This window comes from Gadus morhua, chromosome 7 (assembly GCF_902167405.1).
Source record: "Gadus morhua chromosome 7, gadMor3.0, whole genome shotgun sequence".
Taxonomy (NCBI): Eukaryota; Metazoa; Chordata; class Actinopteri; order Gadiformes; family Gadidae; genus Gadus; species Gadus morhua.
Genome location: NC_044054.1, coordinates 33,557,742 through 33,574,318, shown reverse-complemented (window position 1 = coordinate 33,574,318; position 16,577 = coordinate 33,557,742). Strand labels below are relative to the sequence as shown.

Below are 16,577 nucleotides of genomic sequence, written 5' to 3'. Positions count from 1 at the left end.
GCGCGCATGTGCGCGAGGGTGTGGATCACTGGTGCCGACATCACGTGTGTGACATTGAATATCATTCAAACCAATAAGACAGATAAATAAAATGACATTCAGCAGCCTTCAGTCAGCCTGCATCATCAGTGTATTTACCGTAGTGATCTGAGAAGGATGAACCCTCACCAGACACAAGAATTCATCTCCTCTCCTCAGAGAAGTCTTCTCCTCTGGATGTAAAGTCGAAGTGTTGTCACCCCGCTGGGACGGAAGCCGCGCGGTCCCGTGCATCAGAACTTTACGCGTTCATGAAGATCCGCAGGCTTTAAGGGCAGCAGGATGGGTCCGGAGGGATGGGGGGGGGGAAACAGCAATCAATGAGTGACGTTAAGTTAATAAATAGGCCTGTCGATATCATTTAATGATTCGTGCTGCTTGAATGAAAACTGAGCAATAGAACTGAAAGTGTTGCAAATGGATTTTAAAAGTAGCGCTAACACTAAAAACATTCATCCAACTCCATAAAGATGTTGATGATACGAGTTAACGCTGCAGTAGTCGCCATAGCAACAGAGGCGGGGGGTGGTTGTCACGGAGGTAAGAAATAGCCGAATGGAATCGGAAGGCTGCACAATGGAATGTGTAATTGTAAGCGCTAACGACCCCATCATCAGGTCCATTGAACCGCCGGAATCAAGGCCGACGACGATCGTCTAAATCCAGGGTCGTTCACGGCCCAAAGTTTCCCTTGTTGACAGAGGATGACATTTGGTATGATCCACCCTAATAAGAAACAATTGACCACTGGTCCGTCCCTCCCCTCCCTTGGGAGATACCACTGTGGTATAGGGGTGTTCTCGCCCCAGTACCACTAACGTGATGCTCATTGTAGCAGAATTGCATCGCGCCGGGTTGTGTGGAGCAGGTCGGCATCACGGTGTTTGAGGGGTGGGGTTCGATCCAGTGATAATACCAGCGGACAGAAGGTGTACGAATAGACCAAAGCACCACACAGAGAAGGGGAGAGATTGCAACTGAGGAGGAATAAAACGGGTGAGATATCGAATGGATTTACAAATGAATTGAAAAAGAGAAAAAAGGCACAGACCATGATTGGGTGAAATAGGCCGTTGATGTTATTTTTCATGACGATAACCCATTTTTATTCTTCTAATTATTTAATGTGTGTATGCAAACGTACTACGGGCTAGAGTAGGTGTGTTTTTCATCACATGGAATGGTATTATTGGAGATATTTTGAGGAACATTTGCCATTGATTTATATTCAGTTACTTAAGTTTAAAGCAATCCTCCTCTGAATATAGTCCGTGTGTACATTGATAATAATTGTGAATTCTATTTTTGCTGGATCATTGCAGGCTGTCAGGAATGCTGTTGTCTTAAAGAGCCCACAGTTATTTTTGTGGGAACTCTCATTTAGCTTTTGAGATAGCCAGCATCACACACTGATTATTATCAGTATGTTTTGCTTTCGTAACACCTATTCTGAGTCATATTTTATTCAATAACTCCTAAATATATAATTATTAATATATATAGTATTTAGCTGTTTATTAAACGTCCAATGTCAAGGACCAGCTAAATGAACACGAACATGCTGCCATCATTTCCACAAATGAAGGAAAATCCATCAATGGTTCCATTTTACAGTCCATGCTACCGTTCCATGCTACCGTTGCCCTGTAGCTTCCATGCTACCGTCTGAAGGCCTGTTGTTCCCTGGCTAGCATGAAAGGTGACACACCCGTGAACAGCACCATGAGCGTAGGACAAGCCCGCAAACTGGTGGAGCAGCTGAAGATCGAGGCCAGCTTCTGCAGGATCAAGGTGAGCCACTCAAACCCCCCCCCCCCCCCCACACAACAGTATCACTCTCACTCCCCCCCTCCCCCCAAGACACACTACAGTATCACTCTCAGCCCCCCCCCCCGACACACTACAGTATCACTCTCACTCCCCCCCCCCCCCCAGACACACTATACAGTACCACTCTCAAACAGCTCCCCCCTGGGGGGTCTCCCTCAGCAGACGTGCTGTGTGGGGGTGTTACGGCCGTATGCGCAGCAGAGAATAACTTGCTTTCCCGCCATAAAGCGCCCAGAGAACGGAACGTGTTCAGAAGGGCTCCAGACGCCAGAGTAAGGTCAGGGCTGTGGAGAAGCCTTCTACTGGAGTGTTTGAGGGTCACTGCGGAGCCCAGGGGGGGGGGGGGGGGGGCCACAGGTAGACTGCAGACATCGAGGTTGAACCGAGAACCCAGAGGCTGGGGGACAAACACCCAGACATTCCGGTCGACTAATGTGATGAGAATAAGAACAACAGCATCTCTCTCGTCATAGAGAGTGTCTATCTTGTGTGTGACGACTGAAAACATAATGAAGGAAGCCCCTCTATTCAGCCCGTCTATCTATTGGGCTGACCTGTTGAACTCACTCTTGAGTTCTGGGTGGAAAAACACCCATAATATGATAGATACAGGAGACAATGTTAGACTGGAGGTATTGAGAGTAACTATTTGCAAATAGTTAGTTATTGCAACCCTTCATGTAAAAACATGTCACATGTTTCTAATTCATTTGATGTAACCATCCTCACAATCTGGAGAAAAACACAAACTAAAGTCTGCAACCTCAAAAGGATTAGAACAATGTTCTTGTTGATGTCATTCGGCTTTCTGACTGCCTGCATCGGCTACAGGGTCAGATAAGGGCCAAACAAGGTCAGCGCTAAAGGACAACAGGGCGGCGTTTCACTGCTCGCCCTGGGACAACATTCACAGGTAGAAAGTATCTTCAGAGATAGACTCAGCCCTGGAATCCATCCTAGCGGACACCTTCTGCCCTAGTACGGGTTATTGCTAGTGTGATTGGGTGGTCTGAATGTGCTGGAGCAAACCATAGTGAGAGATGATGAATATGAGGATTAAAGCTCCTATCTGACCGTCAGCGGTGCCTTTGCCATCACAAGCCTTTTAAAAATGGACCCCAGCTGGTACGGTCCATCCGTAGGCCGTCCTCTAAGGTCTAGGACAGCCCACCAGTTGGTAAGGTTCATCAGTAGGCCGTCCTCTAAGGTCTAGGACAGCCCACCAGTTGGTAAGGTTCATCAGTAGGCCGTCCTCTAAGGTCTAGGACAGCCCACCAGTTGGTAAGGTTCATCAGTAGGCCGTCCTCTAAGGTCTAGGACAGCCCACCAGTTGGTAAGGTTCATCAGTAGGCCGTCCTCTAAGGTCTAGGACAGCCCACCAGTTGGTAAGGTTCATCAGTAGGCCGTCCTCTAAGGTCTAGGACAGCCCACCAGTTGGTAAGGTTCATCAGTAGGCCGTCCTCTAAGGTCTAGGACAGCCCACCATTTGGTACGGTCCATCAGTAGGCCGTCCTCTAAGGTCTAGGACAGCCCACCAGTTGGTACAGTCCATCAGTAGGCCGTCCTCTAAGGTCTAGGACAGCCCACCAGTTGGTACAGTCCATCAGTAGGCCGTCCTCTATGGTCTAGGACAGCCCACCAGTTGGTACAGTCCATCAGTAGGCCGTCCTCTAAGGTCTAGGACAGCCCACCAGTTGGTACAGTCCATCAGTAGGCCGTCCTCTAAGGTCTAGGACAGCCCACCAGTTGGTACGGTCCATCAGTAGGCAGTCCTCTAAGGTCTAGGACAGCCCACCAGTTGGTACAGTCCATCAGTAGGCCGTCCTCTAAGGTCTAGGACAGCCCACCAGTTGGTACGGTCCATCAGTAGGCCGAACCCTCCATCAAAGTGTGGACACTCCTGTCTCTGCCGTCGTCACACTGCCGGTTTCAGTGTCTGCATCTCCGTAAGGCGGGCTTTGACACGCCATCATCACCCTGGTCCGTCCAGGGCGGTGATGTCTCTCCGCCGTAACGCCTCCCATGTCCTCGTCTCCGCAGGGCGGTGATGTCTCTCCGCCGTGACGCCGCCCATGTCCTCGTCTCCGCCGTAACGCCTCCCATGTCCTCGTCTCCGCAGGGCGGTGACGTCTCTCCGCCGTAACGCCTCCCATGTCCTCGTCTCTGCAGGGCGGTGACGTCTCTCCGCCGTAACGCCTCCCATGTCCTCGTCTCTGCAGGTGTCCAAGGCGGCGGCGGACCTCATGGCCTACTGCGACGCCCACATCCACGACGACCCCCTGATCACCCCCGTGCCCACCTCCGAGAACCCCTTCAGGGAGAAGAAGTTCTTCTGCGCCCTGCTTTGAAACCGGGGAGGGGCTGGAGGGTGGGGGACTGTACACACGTGGTGGGGTGGGGTGTACAAGAGTCAGAGAGTGGGGTACCAGGGTACAAAAACTGACTGGTGCAACAAAGTCCTAAATCTGCACTGATACTATCAGATGGATTCAAAATCAATAGGTAAAGCTTGACCAGAAGACGTTGATTATTGACACACAAACAGCCCAAGTACGAACAAAAGTACTTCTCGTATTTAATTGAGCACCTGTGACTTTGACCAAACCACACACACCCCTCTCATGAGTTAAGGCCTTTCATATCAGCAAGACTTATCTTTTCCAAAGGCTGTCTTGGTCACATTTAATTTAATGCTGGTGCTGCTTTGCAACCAAGTAGCCCATTTTTAGGTGAGATTAGCAATGGAGGTGTCACGTTAAAATTGTACCGGGGGCGAAAATTGTACCGGCCTACGTCATCAGTTGTTTACATCTTGACAACCTGCCGACAACATTCGGCTCATGTTTCCAAAAGACGAAATAACATAATACAGATAACGGATCGCTAGATAACACTTGTTTTTACTTAATATTTGTATTGTATTTAATTGTTTAATCGAGGCGATCGCGTCAAATGACGTAGGAATGTACAAAAACCTTCCTACGTCATTTGACGCGATCGCCCGTTTCCCGGCAACAGACGATCGCGTCGTCTGTTGCTATTCGATTAAACAATTAAATACAATACAAATATAAAGTAAAAAAAAGTTTTATCTAGCGATCCGTTATCTGTATTATGTTACTTCGTCTTTTGGAAACATGAGCCGAATGTTTTTTGCAACCTGCCCGGCAACAGACGATCGCGTCGTCTGTTGCCAGGCAGGTTGTCAAGATGTAAACAACTGATGATGTAGGCCGGTACAATTTTCGCCCCCGGTACAATTTTAACGTGACAGAGGCAAGAAAAGTGTAGCAAATTTGATGTGCTACATTTGGCCTTCTACAATTGATATAATGTATTTGGACTTGAAGACGCAGCGTGACGGATTCAGTGGCATCTAGTGGTGAGGTTGCAGCCACTGAACAGGCAGGTCAACATGGCAGGGCCACTGGACAGAGAGGGACTCGCTCTCTACGGAGACTTAAAGGGCTCATTCAAAGTTAAATACCAGTCTTATTATCATAGGATTATACACTTAAAACATAGTTAGGAATATTGTATTCAACTTCTGCCACGTCCCTCTGTGAGATGCCAAAAATTCTACCCAGTGCATCTTCAAGGTCCTCTTTAACACCAGTAGTGATGTGAAGCCATTACTAAATGTACTCATTGGGAGGTGGGATTCAGTCCCACTCGTGGTCCTGTTTCTAAATGACGGCTAATGGTCATACCTGGGTACCTAGGGGCCCTTTAAGGTCTTGTTTCAACAGGGAGACTGTAGCGTCATGACACTTCAGTGCAGTGGTACTCCCAAGATGGACGTACTTCATGTATCCGTTTATTTTGTACATCGGCAGTTTCTTGCATCAACAGATCGTACACGATGCAAAGTGATTTTGTGTAAACGTTTCATGTGATTTCTTGGACTGCCTCCGTTAAGGCGCTAGTGAACCTTATTGTGTATCCACACATTCCAGTGAGTGAAACCAAACAGTCATAAAGACTTTCTGCCCAATGGTTTTTAATCATGAGCCACATCTACAACATATGCACTTTAAGAGGGACGTACAACACCATCTTTAGCGTCACAGCTCCGAAGGTGTGTTAAGGACAGCTTTGGCTACTAGGTTAAATGTGAAATAAAATGTCTCATTAACAAAAGGTCCAACATTGCCTTTTCATTACAGAAACAATCCAAAAGTAGGTTACATTTTAAGCTTGCTTAAATTGGGACAATACAATAAAAAAGCGGCAACAATTCTGTGCGAAAAGCCCGGTGACATCTAACAGTTAGTAATAATGGTTCAGAATTGTTTTGTTTTCTATTTGAATGTTAAATGGATAACAGCATCTTCATTAAGCAGTTCCATCGTCAATCCATGCCCATGTGAATTAAGGAGATCCTTAATAACCAGACCGAGACAAACTTATTTATTATAGCATGTGGTTTTGTCAAAATGTTCCTTCTTCCCTCGATTGTTTCTGCCTGGTTGCCTTAACAACCATAACCACGGTGACCCTTTACTATTAAACACCCCATAATATCATATTGTAGATTCAAACCGCACCATTTTTAGTTTGCTGATAACTTGGCATTGATTCATGAATGAAACAAGAAATTAGCTTCAGATCATTTAGATCCCAAACATTCAAGTGTAGAGTTGTTTTCTTTAAACGAGTCAAACTGAGCAAAATGGAAATTCATATAATGCGAAACAAAAAGTAGCAGAACTATGGTGAGGCAAAAATCTGTTTAATCAAAACCAGTTGGCAACGGAGCTGCACCAGAAAGAGGGCTAACAAACCGCAGTGAATTAAAATGTAAAAGCTAACATTTTCAGTCAGTTTTTTTTTTTATGAAGCCCGAACAAGTCTTTGTAAAGCTCGAGTTTTTTTTAAAAGGATACCAGCGGACTGCACACCACACAAAATAAGAATCACTTCAACAATCCTGGCTGATCCTACATGCTAATATACACAAGAACACACAAGCTTAGTTTTCATGAGGTCAGCGTGTCGTCGGTCAGCTACAGTTCAAACTACTTGTTTCTATTTCATCTCCGGTACCAAACCCTGTTTTCCCACAATACGGTTGTGTTGATTACTTCCCAATTACCCAACCACCTGGAGGTCACTGCCAAAGTCTCAAACAACCATCTGGTGTATGTCGTTGTCGTTGTTGCGTCCCTGAACAGTCAGCAAGCTTACGTTTCAGGCCAATGAAAAGAAACAAAAAGGGTAGAGAAGGACGAGTGATGAAAGAGGCCTATAGGAAGGAGTCGCACCATTCCCTCAGGCAGCCGTAGCAGTCACCTTGCTGTTTGGAATTCGCCGAGCATGTGTCTTTCAGCCAGTCCCTGAAGAGCTCCTCGTCCTTCTTCAGCACCAGGAACTGACCCAGCACCACGTACGCCTGAGGGACAAACAGACAGACACAGAGAGACACAGAGAGACAGAGGATACGACAAACGTGTTGTTATTGTCGTAGAAAATAATTTCATCACTTCAAATAACTAAAAGAGCAGGAGGAATCGGGGAGTCTGGACCAAGTATTGACAGAAATGTTATTGTTACCCGCAAACAAGCAACAACGAAGCCGAGTGAGGTTTGCAAAGACACTCCCGGGTCGTTCGATCCCCGTCTTTTTAATTCATTCAAACTGAACTGTTTTGCATATGGTATGACCGCCCTCGGTATATGCCCAAAATTGACTTATATGGTAAGGACGGTCAGCCATACATTGCTTTAAGTATGTGGTCATCTTCTGCAGTTAATCTAAACAATGGGAGGACGTCAGTACGCCTTGGCCCCGGACTCTCTGGCGCCGTGTGAGGCTCTCCTATGAATTCAGAGTGGATTTTGCTGCTTTAAACTATTAATGTATATACATGATATATAGGCCTGATAATACTCATAGTTAATATAAAAGTAATGGCTAATTTCTCCCATATTATCAGACCGTCCCATCAGGCAGTAACTGAGCTGATTGGTGACCGTGTCCCCAGGAGTTCTCCGAGGCCCCTTAGAGGACAGCCGGGCTAACATATATTCTCCCGTCTGCCGTTCATCTAAAGTCATCAATACATGTCCCTCATAAAATTGAGGTGCCTTTAACGGCCCCCGACTTAACAGCCCCGTCAACCGGCTCCTTATTTGTTGACACTTGAATTCCTAACCCACCCCGTGGCCTCCTAGCGGTGTGAGTAGCTCATGCACCTTATCAAAGCCCTTATCCTCCAGCCTCTTGCCGAGCGCGTCTCCGATGCCGGCCAGAGCCGTCACCTTCTTCTCGCCCATTGGCTCAGCCACGAAGTCCTTATGTTTCTGAGAGGTCGACGACATGTTCACTAGGCCGTGGTGGTGAGGGGTCACCCGATCTGAAGCACAATAGGACAGATTAATACATGAAATTAATTATTAAACCAACTTGACTTCATATGATAATATGCCTTCACGGGGTAGAGATTAAACTATAGACGTCAAACCAAACCACTAGTAGATTCACAACCTGCCAGGTCAGAATCAAAGCGTTGGCATTTTAAGGTTGGGCCTTTCTAGTATGAAGGCTTAAGATTTGAATCACGAAACTGAAACTAAAAAAACGAAACTACAGATGAGTCCACGCACCCACAGATAAACCCTTTAAATCAGATCAACCACAAGTTTAACACGCCTGTCACTATACAACAATGGAACACACAAGCCCTATATATATATATATAAACTATACATTAGTATATACATATTATATTTATACTATAAAGAGAAACGCATTCATGTGCTGGACGAACCGCCGGCTAACGGGTTAGCTCGGTCGCCGACTCAGTCAATACAAGGCGATTTAAAATGATCCAGGATAAGTTTGTTACATATTTAAGAGCGAACATAAGTCCCTATGGTGCCGGGTTCGATGCCCGCCGGACGGCGCCGTGTTGACGGAGTAAAGCCAGTGAAATAAGGTCCATTCAAACTAGCTTGGCGCATTAGCTTAGCATCAGCTAACCCATTGATTAGCCTTAAGCAAGTTTTTTTTAAAGTTTACTTACAGACATAAACGTCAACAATAAACCGTGTGGGCATGTGCTAAGTTAAAATCTGATAGAAGCGGTGCTGGTTTAAATGGATAGTGAAGTTTTACCGTACCTTTGATAAGAATAAAAAGTGTGTTAGCTCAGTAGCTCCGCTGCCGCTGTTTAGCCAGACCGTGAAGCGCCTCCTCCAGCCAATAGCATCGCGACTTTCATTGGAGGTGGACCGTGACGCGCCTCCTCCAGCCAGTAGCGGCGCGCCTTTCATACGAGGTGGATCGGGAATGCCGCGCTTACCTCAACCAATCGGAAAACGTTGCCTCAAACCGAGTCGGTCGGTCCTTCTGGCATCTTCCCAATAATTACTTTCCCATTTTGAGACATATTTTATGAATAAACAAAACCCTCTGACCACTCTTAAAAAATAACGCTTTAAACCAAGATGACGGCGTACCCGCCAGCAATGAGAAGCAACATGTTAGCATTTTTTCGATGTTTACACGAATCATTTTAGTGCCAAAAAAATCACAAAATAAGCAATGCAACTACATTTTAGTGGTACGATATAGATACGACTTAGAACAATAGAATATTTTCTTTAATTTCCATTCCTCAAGATGACGTTCCTTGCAATATCACGTGTTCCATCTGCAGGGAGATTGAACCTATGACTCAGGGACAACCAACCCACAATCGGCGTCACTCGGTAGGGTTCGGTTCTGCTTTAATTACGTCATCCTAGAACGAAGCAGAAGTATCCTAAAATATTATCCCTATATCGGTCATTTCTGTATGTCTAAAATGGATTTAAAAAATGGATTAAAAGAGTTACAAACGACAACAAAGAACAAACATTGCTTAGTGGTTGAGTTTTATTAGCCAAGTTTTCACTAGTTTGCTTCACATTAAACAAAAGGTTTCATGACATCATTGTGCGTGATGACTGCCTGCAGCCCCCCATGAGGTTAATCTCAGCTGCTGCTGGGGGGGGGGGACATGGGGTTTGTCGGCAGTGGCGGCTAAGCTAGGCTACATAAGTGCATGTGTAACAGTTGGGTTGGGGCGTTGCGGCTCCCGCCTACAGCTCAGACAGGATGTTGGCGGCCAGGCTGCAGGTGAGGCCGGTGCCGTCCGGCTCCACGTTCACCTTCTTCACCACGCCGTCCTCCACCAGCATCACGTACCTGGAGGGCCACAGCCATGGGTCAGCACGGAGCCCCACCTACCACCAGGCGCCGGGTGGTACGGTCCGCCGGGTGGTACGGTCCGGCGGGTGGTACCAACCCGTTGGACCGTACCAATGGTGGACCGTACCGACTGGTACCCTGGGCCATCCCATCATACATCTGTGAGGTCACAACAGGGCTAATGGAGATCGCACTGGCTGGTAGAGCAGAGGTGTTCAACGCCACACACACACACACACACACACACACACACACACACACACACACACACACACACACACACACACACACACACACACACACACACACACACACACACACACACACACACACACACACACACACACACACTTCACCTCTGGGAGCGCTGGTTCCCCAGGGCCTGCACCACAGGGGCTTTGTCCAGCAGCAGGTCCACCGCCTGGGGGACAGACAGGGGGACAGAGAGACAGACAGGGGGACAGAGAGGGGGACAGGGGGAGAGAGGGGGACAGGGGGACAGAGAGACAGACAGGGGGACAGAGAGACAGACGTCTCTTCATGATCCCTCAGGGTTACTAGTGCAGCCCCCGCTAACACGAGGGTGTTGGCAAGGTTGGCAATTATTTGCTAATTACAATGAGAAGATATGAAAATAAATGATCGAAAGATGACTAAACTAGTTGAACTAGTTTAACTAGTCTCGCTTCAGCTAGACTGTCGCTAGGAATGTCGAGATGTTATCGCTCGTGATGTCACAAGCCCCAGCCGTCCAATCAGGATGCCTCGTTACCTTGGTGAAGGCTCCAGTCGGATCCGCCAGCATCCGAACCTGGACAGGAAGGGGAAGACATTAGAGTCATCACCCTCACCGACGCGAGTACAATCACTGATAGGCCAAAATAGTAAGTTACGATCGCACAGATCCAATAAAACAAAATTTACAATGAGAAGGAAGGAAAGAAAAAGGAGTTACTGGATGCTTGAAAGAGAATGCGTAGATTCACGGCCTGCCAGGTCAGAATCAAAGCGTTGGCATTTTAAGGTTGGGCCTTTCTAGTTTGAACATTTCAAATTAGACTCGCACCAAATAGTTTAGCCAAATAAAGAAAGAAACCGCAACAAACAAAACGAGTCCACTCACCCACAGATAAACCCTGTTAACCAGATCAACCACCAGATAAACCCTACTAACCAGATCAACCACCAGATAAACCCTATTAACCAGATCAACCACCAGATAAACCCTATTAACCAGATCAACCACCAGATAAACCCTACTAACCAGATCAACCACCAGATAAACCCTATTAACCAGATCAACCACCAGATAAACCCTATTAACCAGATCAACCACCAGATAAACCCTGTTAACCAGATCAACCACCAGATAAACCCTGTTAACCAGATCAACCACCAGATAAACCCTATTAACCAGATCAACCACCAGATAAACCCTATTAACCAGATCCACCACCAGATAAACCCTATTAACCAGATCAACCACCAGATAAACCCTGTTAACCAGATCAACCACCAGATAAACCCTGTTAACCAGATCAACCACCAGATAAACCCTATTAACCAGATCAACCACCAGATAAACCCTGTTAACCAGATCAACCACCAGATAAACCCTATTAACCAGATCAACCACCAGATAAACCCTATTAACCAGATCAACCACCAGATAAACCCTATTAACCAGATCAACCACCAGATAAACCCTGTTAACCAGATCAACCACCAGATAAACCTTGTTAACCAGATCAACCACCAGATAAACCCTATTAACCAGATCAACCACTAGATAAACCCTATTAACCAGATCAACCACCAGATAAACCCTGTTAACCAGATCAACCACCAGATAAACCCTGTTAACCAGATCAACCACCAGATAAACCCTGTTAACCAGATCAACCACCAGATAAACCCTGTTAACCAGATCAACCACCAGATAAACCCTATCAACCGGGTCAACCACTCGTTAACATACATATATTATATATAAATATATATATTTGCATAAGCAAACAGATGTCCTTCTCTCTGCGGGCCACACCATCAGACCTCATAAATCCACGCCGTCTTGTTGAAGGCCAAGGAGTGGTCAAGCAGAGGAATGGAATGACCAACCCTTGATCAAGGCTCAAACCATCTCAACTCTTACAATCCTATCATTTCTCAGAGATAAATCTAGATTGCCAAGTTTCTATATTGGTTAAAAGCCTCTTTAGGAAATAAGTCAAACCCTATTGATTCAATGTTCTGACTGCAAATAAAACCAACTCGACAGACAGACCACACTTTCTTTATGCCTCCATGACTTGCACTTTGCCCTAACAGAATTATCTCCAACTCGATAAGTACGTGCATTTCTTCTGCAGTGAATAGTTTCATTTCTCCTCCATGTGCATGCAAAGCCCCACAGTGACCGAGCAGAAAGTAAAGAATCCAAGTGTTGAGGCAACTAGTGCCGGCCTTGCTCTGTTGATCTGAGGAGAGCTCTTCTCTTCCAAGGTAAAACTGCTGTCAAAATCAATCACCACAACAAGCAGCCTGCCTTAAACTGAAGACGACACATGCAGTTTCCACCTGGAACAGCCAAGCCATCCAGCTCTTCTAAGACCAGTTTGTGGTCATGAACCAAACCCTTCCCCCTTCTGAGAATACTTTTGTCTCCTGTTTCCCTAGAAGACCAAAACCTTTTTCAGGACTGCCGGCAGAGGGAAAGGTTTACAACCAGTTTCAAATGATAAGGAAGCACGGCTTAATTCACCAAGTAGTCAAGGTCTGAATACAAGGGCGTAATTAACTCATGCGATGAATTGGTGAATTCATGGCATCATTCCATGCAGGATATTAATCGACAGGCGATGGCAGTGGAGACCGCATCAGACTAGCCAGTCCAACCGGTCTCTCAGGTAACGAGGTTAAACTAAACCACCAGCCTAGGAAGGAAATCAGACTAGCCAGTCCAACCGGTCTCTCAGGTAACGAGGTTAAACTAAAACCACCAGCCTGGGAAGGAAATCATCAGACTAGCCAGTCCAACCGGTCTCTCAGGTAACGAGGTTCAGCTAAACCACCAGCCTAGGAAGGAGAAGCCGTCGAGGCCTCGCTTCAGGCCCGCGTTCTGCTCCATACCGGGGTGACATTTGGGATCTGACCTGGGTGGTAGCTCGGGGCCGTGTTGCTGTTGTTCTGTGGTCCTGTTACGCAGCACAACGGTTTCTCATTATTTAATTCACTCTTATGTTCTACAGCTACTGAACATTAAAATCTCCTTTGGATAAATAAAGTATCTCCCCATCTATCCTATTGGCATTGTTACCAAGACTTGATTCATGATTTACTTTGATCTCATTACTAATCTACTATTTCTGACTCCTCAAGGTCCCTCCTCAAGGTCCCTCCTCAAGGTCCCTCCTCAAGGTCCCTGCGTTCTGCCGGAGTTGCTCCTTTAAGTCTTTAAGGGCTCTGAGGGTTAAGGGAGTCCCACTAAGGGCCGTACCTTCCCGGCGGCCCCTAGGACAGACTGGCCCTTACCTTAAGGGCTGTGAGGGTTAAGGGCCGTACCTTCCCGTGGGCCCCGTGCTCCTTCCCCCAGGCGGCCATGACGAAGGCGTCGTTGACGGCGATGCAGGCCACCTCCTCCACGCCTTTAGCCCGCAGCTCCGCCGCCTGTAGCACGAACCCGGGGAGGTGGGTCTGGAGGGACGGACAGACAGAGGGACGGACAGACAGAGGGGGGACAGAGGGACGGACAGACAGAGGGACGGACAGAGGGACGGACAGACAGAGGGACGGACAGACAGAGGGGGGACAGAGGGGGACAGACAGAGGGGGGACAGAAGGACGGACAGACAGAGGGGGGACAGAGGGGGACAGACAGAGGGGGGACAGAAGGACGGACAGACAGAGGGGGGACAGAAGGACGGGCAGACAGAGGGGGGACAGAAGGACGGACAGACAGAGGGGGGACAGACAGAGGGGGGGACAGACGGAGGGGGACAGAGGGACGGTCAGAGGGACGGACAGAGGGGGGACAGAGGGACGGACAGAGGGACGGACAGAGGGGGGGGACAGAGGGGGGGGGACAGAGCGGAGGCACGACATGGACGGAAGTCTGTCAGAACCCAGGCTGCGTAGCACTGTGACATGTCAACATATGAGCTGAGCCACTCCAGCTGTGACCTCTGGCTCTCAGCCTCGCTCCTTAGTCCTACGATGAAGGTCAGCCGATTACATGATAGAAGCGCAGGCCTCCACAGCAGATCCGCAAGAAAGAATCTTTATTTACAAGGACAAAATTACTATTATTCTTAATAATATAACTTAGCGAGCTCGAGTCGCGTTCGGTACCTTGGAGCACCCTGGGGTGAAGGCGCCGGGGACGGCGAACAGAACCCCCTTCTTCCCCTTGAAGAGCTGGTCCATGGACACCTTGGTGCCGGGGTCGCCCTCGTGGACCTCGACGGCCGGGAGAATCTCTCCTACCTGTCGGGACGGAGGACGTCACTGCTTCAAGTCTTACATTACAGGTCCTGCTCTCCAAGGATCTACACATCCTCACATCATCCACAGAGATATCAGCGTCTCGCTGATATTATACATTATAGGGTTATACAAGGCCTCTGAAATGCTGCGTATTAAATCAGAATCTGTTCAAATGTATTGGGCAGGAAAGCCTTGACATACAAGAGACTTCTAATCCTGTCATTATACATTCCGGTGTGTCCGAGGGTTAACTAATCACCTGACAGTTGATCACCAAACAGGAAGTATTTCGTAACAGTGCAGCGTTCTACAGGATAGACAATAGATATTGATCGGATCAGCCTGGATCACCGATTGGTTGAACGGTTACCGGGTCAATCCATCCAAATGAACTGACGGTCACTAAATAATATTGTACATAAATAAAATAAACCTCAAATACCATCAGTACAAACATGCTAAACACACAGACAGACACACAGACAGACAGACAGACAGACAGACAGACAGACAGACAGACAGACAGACAGACAGACAGACAGACAGACAGACAGACAGACAGACAGACAGACAGACAGACAGACAGAGACAGAGACAGAGAGAGAGAGAGAGAGAGAGAGAGCTGTAGGTTGTATCTGATCCCTTGTGAAATTTCAAATTACCACAAAGGCCTGATTTACTTTAAATACTATAAAGCATAACTTCAAACTATAAAATATTCCCAGCTTGTCCACTAGGGGGCAGTAGGCGTGGCCTGTTCCAAAATGGCTTCTTGTATTTATCCCGTTTTATAATAAACCCAAATAAACAACCAAACTAAATGAAATGTATATTGCTGTTTTACACTGCGGTTGTCTACGTTAAAATTCCCAAACGAGCCAGAGATTTCCCAGCATCTTGTCTGGTCAGTGATATGTGATGCAATATAATGTAACACAGATGCAGCACATGTTCCACGGTCGGAGAGCATAAATATGGAGAAAATAATATCATCAAACTAGGATAGGGGGGCATATCTAAATGTTCTTTATGGATCACTGAGGCCTAAACTCACGAGATTGCGGCTCAACGATCATTGAATAGCAGCTGCTTACTGCTTAGCACCAACGTCATCAACTAATGTTCCGTTTAAAAATAATGTGTTCAAACGGGGAGAATAGTTTGACCTCGTCGGAAAGTCTGGGGTTATATGATGTGTATATATAGTCTGTACAGCCTTGACCTTGTCCCAAATTAACTTTTAACATGTTAGACCAACCGAGCCACGCTAAACCTGAACACTATTCCTGCTTAATCCTAATTCTCTACTAGATTTATTGAACTATACAACTAAGAGGCTGGTTAAAGGTTAACATGGTCGGTTACAATCGACAAGATCATCGTACCGAGCAGAATTAAAAGCCGAACGACCTTACCTTGATGGGCATGTTTGCAGCTGAAGACGTACGCAGCGGTCTGACGCAGTGTACCAGTCCGAGGGTCCTGCAGAGAGCTTTATTAACGGACAGCATGTCTGATCAATGACTCCGTGTGTGCGACAGGGTCCTCCCAGTGGGATGATTGACACCTCCTAGTTTGACTGAGCGGGAACTTCACCTGGAGCTCCTGGTTCACTTCGGCGTCCGGTTGGGATTTGGATTTCAGACCCAAAGCTTTACTGCGCCACCTGCTCACCTGCTGGAAGCGCACCGGAGACTTCAGTCTAAGACCAGCTCATGTTTGCATGATGACCTGGTCTTCAAAATGCGCCATACTTATTGTTCTAAATGTATTACGTGACATTGTAAGACATGCAAACGGTAAAGGGCGTCATAGTTATATGGTTTTATAAATCAGCCTGTTGGGCAGTAAAAGTAGAGTCAAATACAGTCAGCTGGGCTATAAAAGCAGAGTCAAATACAGTCAGCTGGGCTGTAAAAGTAGAGTCAAATACAGTCAGCTGGGCTGTAAAAGTAGAGTCAAATACAGTCAGCTGGGCTGTCGGAGCTGTGCCATACTGCGGCCAGCAGGGGGGGGCTAATGGCCAGCAGGG

The 16,577-nt window shown here is 47.1% G+C and overlaps 3 protein-coding genes across 6 annotated transcripts; 1 reads left to right on the top strand and 2 right to left on the bottom strand.

The window, feature by feature from the left end:
• Positions 1-627: 627 nt before the first annotated feature.
• Positions 628-4,718, top strand: gng3 (guanine nucleotide binding protein (G protein), gamma 3). 2 transcript variants are annotated; one of them, XM_030361327.1, is made up of 3 exons: positions 628-1,035; positions 1,654-1,830; positions 4,089-4,718. In XM_030361327.1, exons 2-3 carry the CDS (start codon positions 1,732-1,734, stop codon positions 4,215-4,217), a joined length of 228 nt encoding a protein of 75 aa, XP_030217187.1. In that variant the 5' UTR covers positions 628-1,035; positions 1,654-1,731; the 3' UTR covers positions 4,218-4,718. The 2 variants fall into 2 exon arrangements, with proteins under 2 accessions (XP_030217187.1, XP_030217186.1); XM_030361326.1 differs by having other exon boundaries at positions 648-1,035; positions 1,731-1,830; positions 4,089-4,714.
• Positions 4,719-5,849: 1,131 nt separating this feature from the next.
• On the bottom strand, positions 5,850-9,135 carry LOC115547249 (BAF nuclear assembly factor 1). Of its 2 annotated transcripts, none has more exons than XM_030361322.1 (3): positions 8,992-9,135; positions 8,065-8,225; positions 5,850-7,261 (listed from the first exon to the last, which is right to left on the bottom strand). In XM_030361322.1, the coding sequence occupies exons 2-3, from the start codon at positions 8,188-8,190 to the stop codon at positions 7,115-7,117; spliced, it is 273 nt and encodes a 90-aa protein (XP_030217182.1). In that variant the 5' UTR covers positions 8,191-8,225; positions 8,992-9,135; the 3' UTR covers positions 5,850-7,114. The 2 variants fall into 2 exon arrangements, with proteins under 2 accessions (XP_030217182.1, XP_030217181.1); XM_030361321.1 differs by lacking the exon at positions 8,992-9,135 and adding an exon at positions 8,895-8,943.
• A 593-nt stretch (positions 9,136-9,728) lies between these two features.
• Positions 9,729-16,347, bottom strand: prdx5 (peroxiredoxin 5). Of its 2 annotated transcripts, XM_030361317.1 has the most exons (7): positions 16,142-16,347; positions 15,961-16,027; positions 14,411-14,545; positions 13,625-13,756; positions 10,836-10,874; positions 10,420-10,484; positions 9,729-10,060 (listed from the first exon to the last, which is right to left on the bottom strand). In XM_030361317.1, exons 2-7 carry the CDS (start codon positions 15,970-15,972, stop codon positions 9,955-9,957), a joined length of 489 nt encoding a protein of 162 aa, XP_030217177.1. In that variant the 5' UTR covers positions 15,973-16,027; positions 16,142-16,347; the 3' UTR covers positions 9,729-9,954. The 2 variants fall into 2 exon arrangements, with proteins under 2 accessions (XP_030217177.1, XP_030217176.1); XM_030361316.1 differs by having other exon boundaries at positions 15,961-16,250.
• Positions 16,348-16,577: the final 230 nt, after the last annotated feature.

Bases quoted from the DNA above. Each gene is read 5' to 3' on its own strand.
- gng3 (XM_030361327.1), top strand. From the start codon at position 1,732: ATGAAAGGTGACACACCCGTGAACAGCACCATGAGCGTAGGACAAGCC. The intron at 1,831-4,088 runs GTGAGCCACTCA...TCGTCTCTGCAG, and splicing joins CCAGCTTCTGCAGGATCAAG to GTGTCCAAGGCGGCGGCGGA.
- LOC115547249 (XM_030361321.1), bottom strand. From the start codon at position 8,928: ATGCCCACACGGTTTATTGTTGACGTTTATGTCT. The intron at 8,226-8,894 runs GTAAGTAAACTT...ATTGTGCTTCAG, and splicing joins TATTGTTGACGTTTATGTCT to ATCGGGTGACCCCTCACCAC. The intron at 7,262-8,064 runs GTGCATGAGCTA...TTTGTCCCTCAG, and splicing joins AGGATAAGGGCTTTGATAAG to GCGTACGTGGTGCTGGGTCA.
- prdx5 (XM_030361316.1), bottom strand. From the start codon at position 16,056: ATGCTGTCCGTTAATAAAGCTCTCTGCAGGACCCTCGGACTGGTACAC. The intron at 13,757-14,410 runs GTACCGAACGCG...CCGTCCCTCCAG, and splicing joins TCACCCCAGGGTGCTCCAAG to ACCCACCTCCCCGGGTTCGT. The intron at 10,061-10,419 runs GTGAAGTGTGTG...GTGGCCCTCCAG, and splicing joins GGGAACCAGCGCTCCCAGAG to GTACGTGATGCTGGTGGAGG.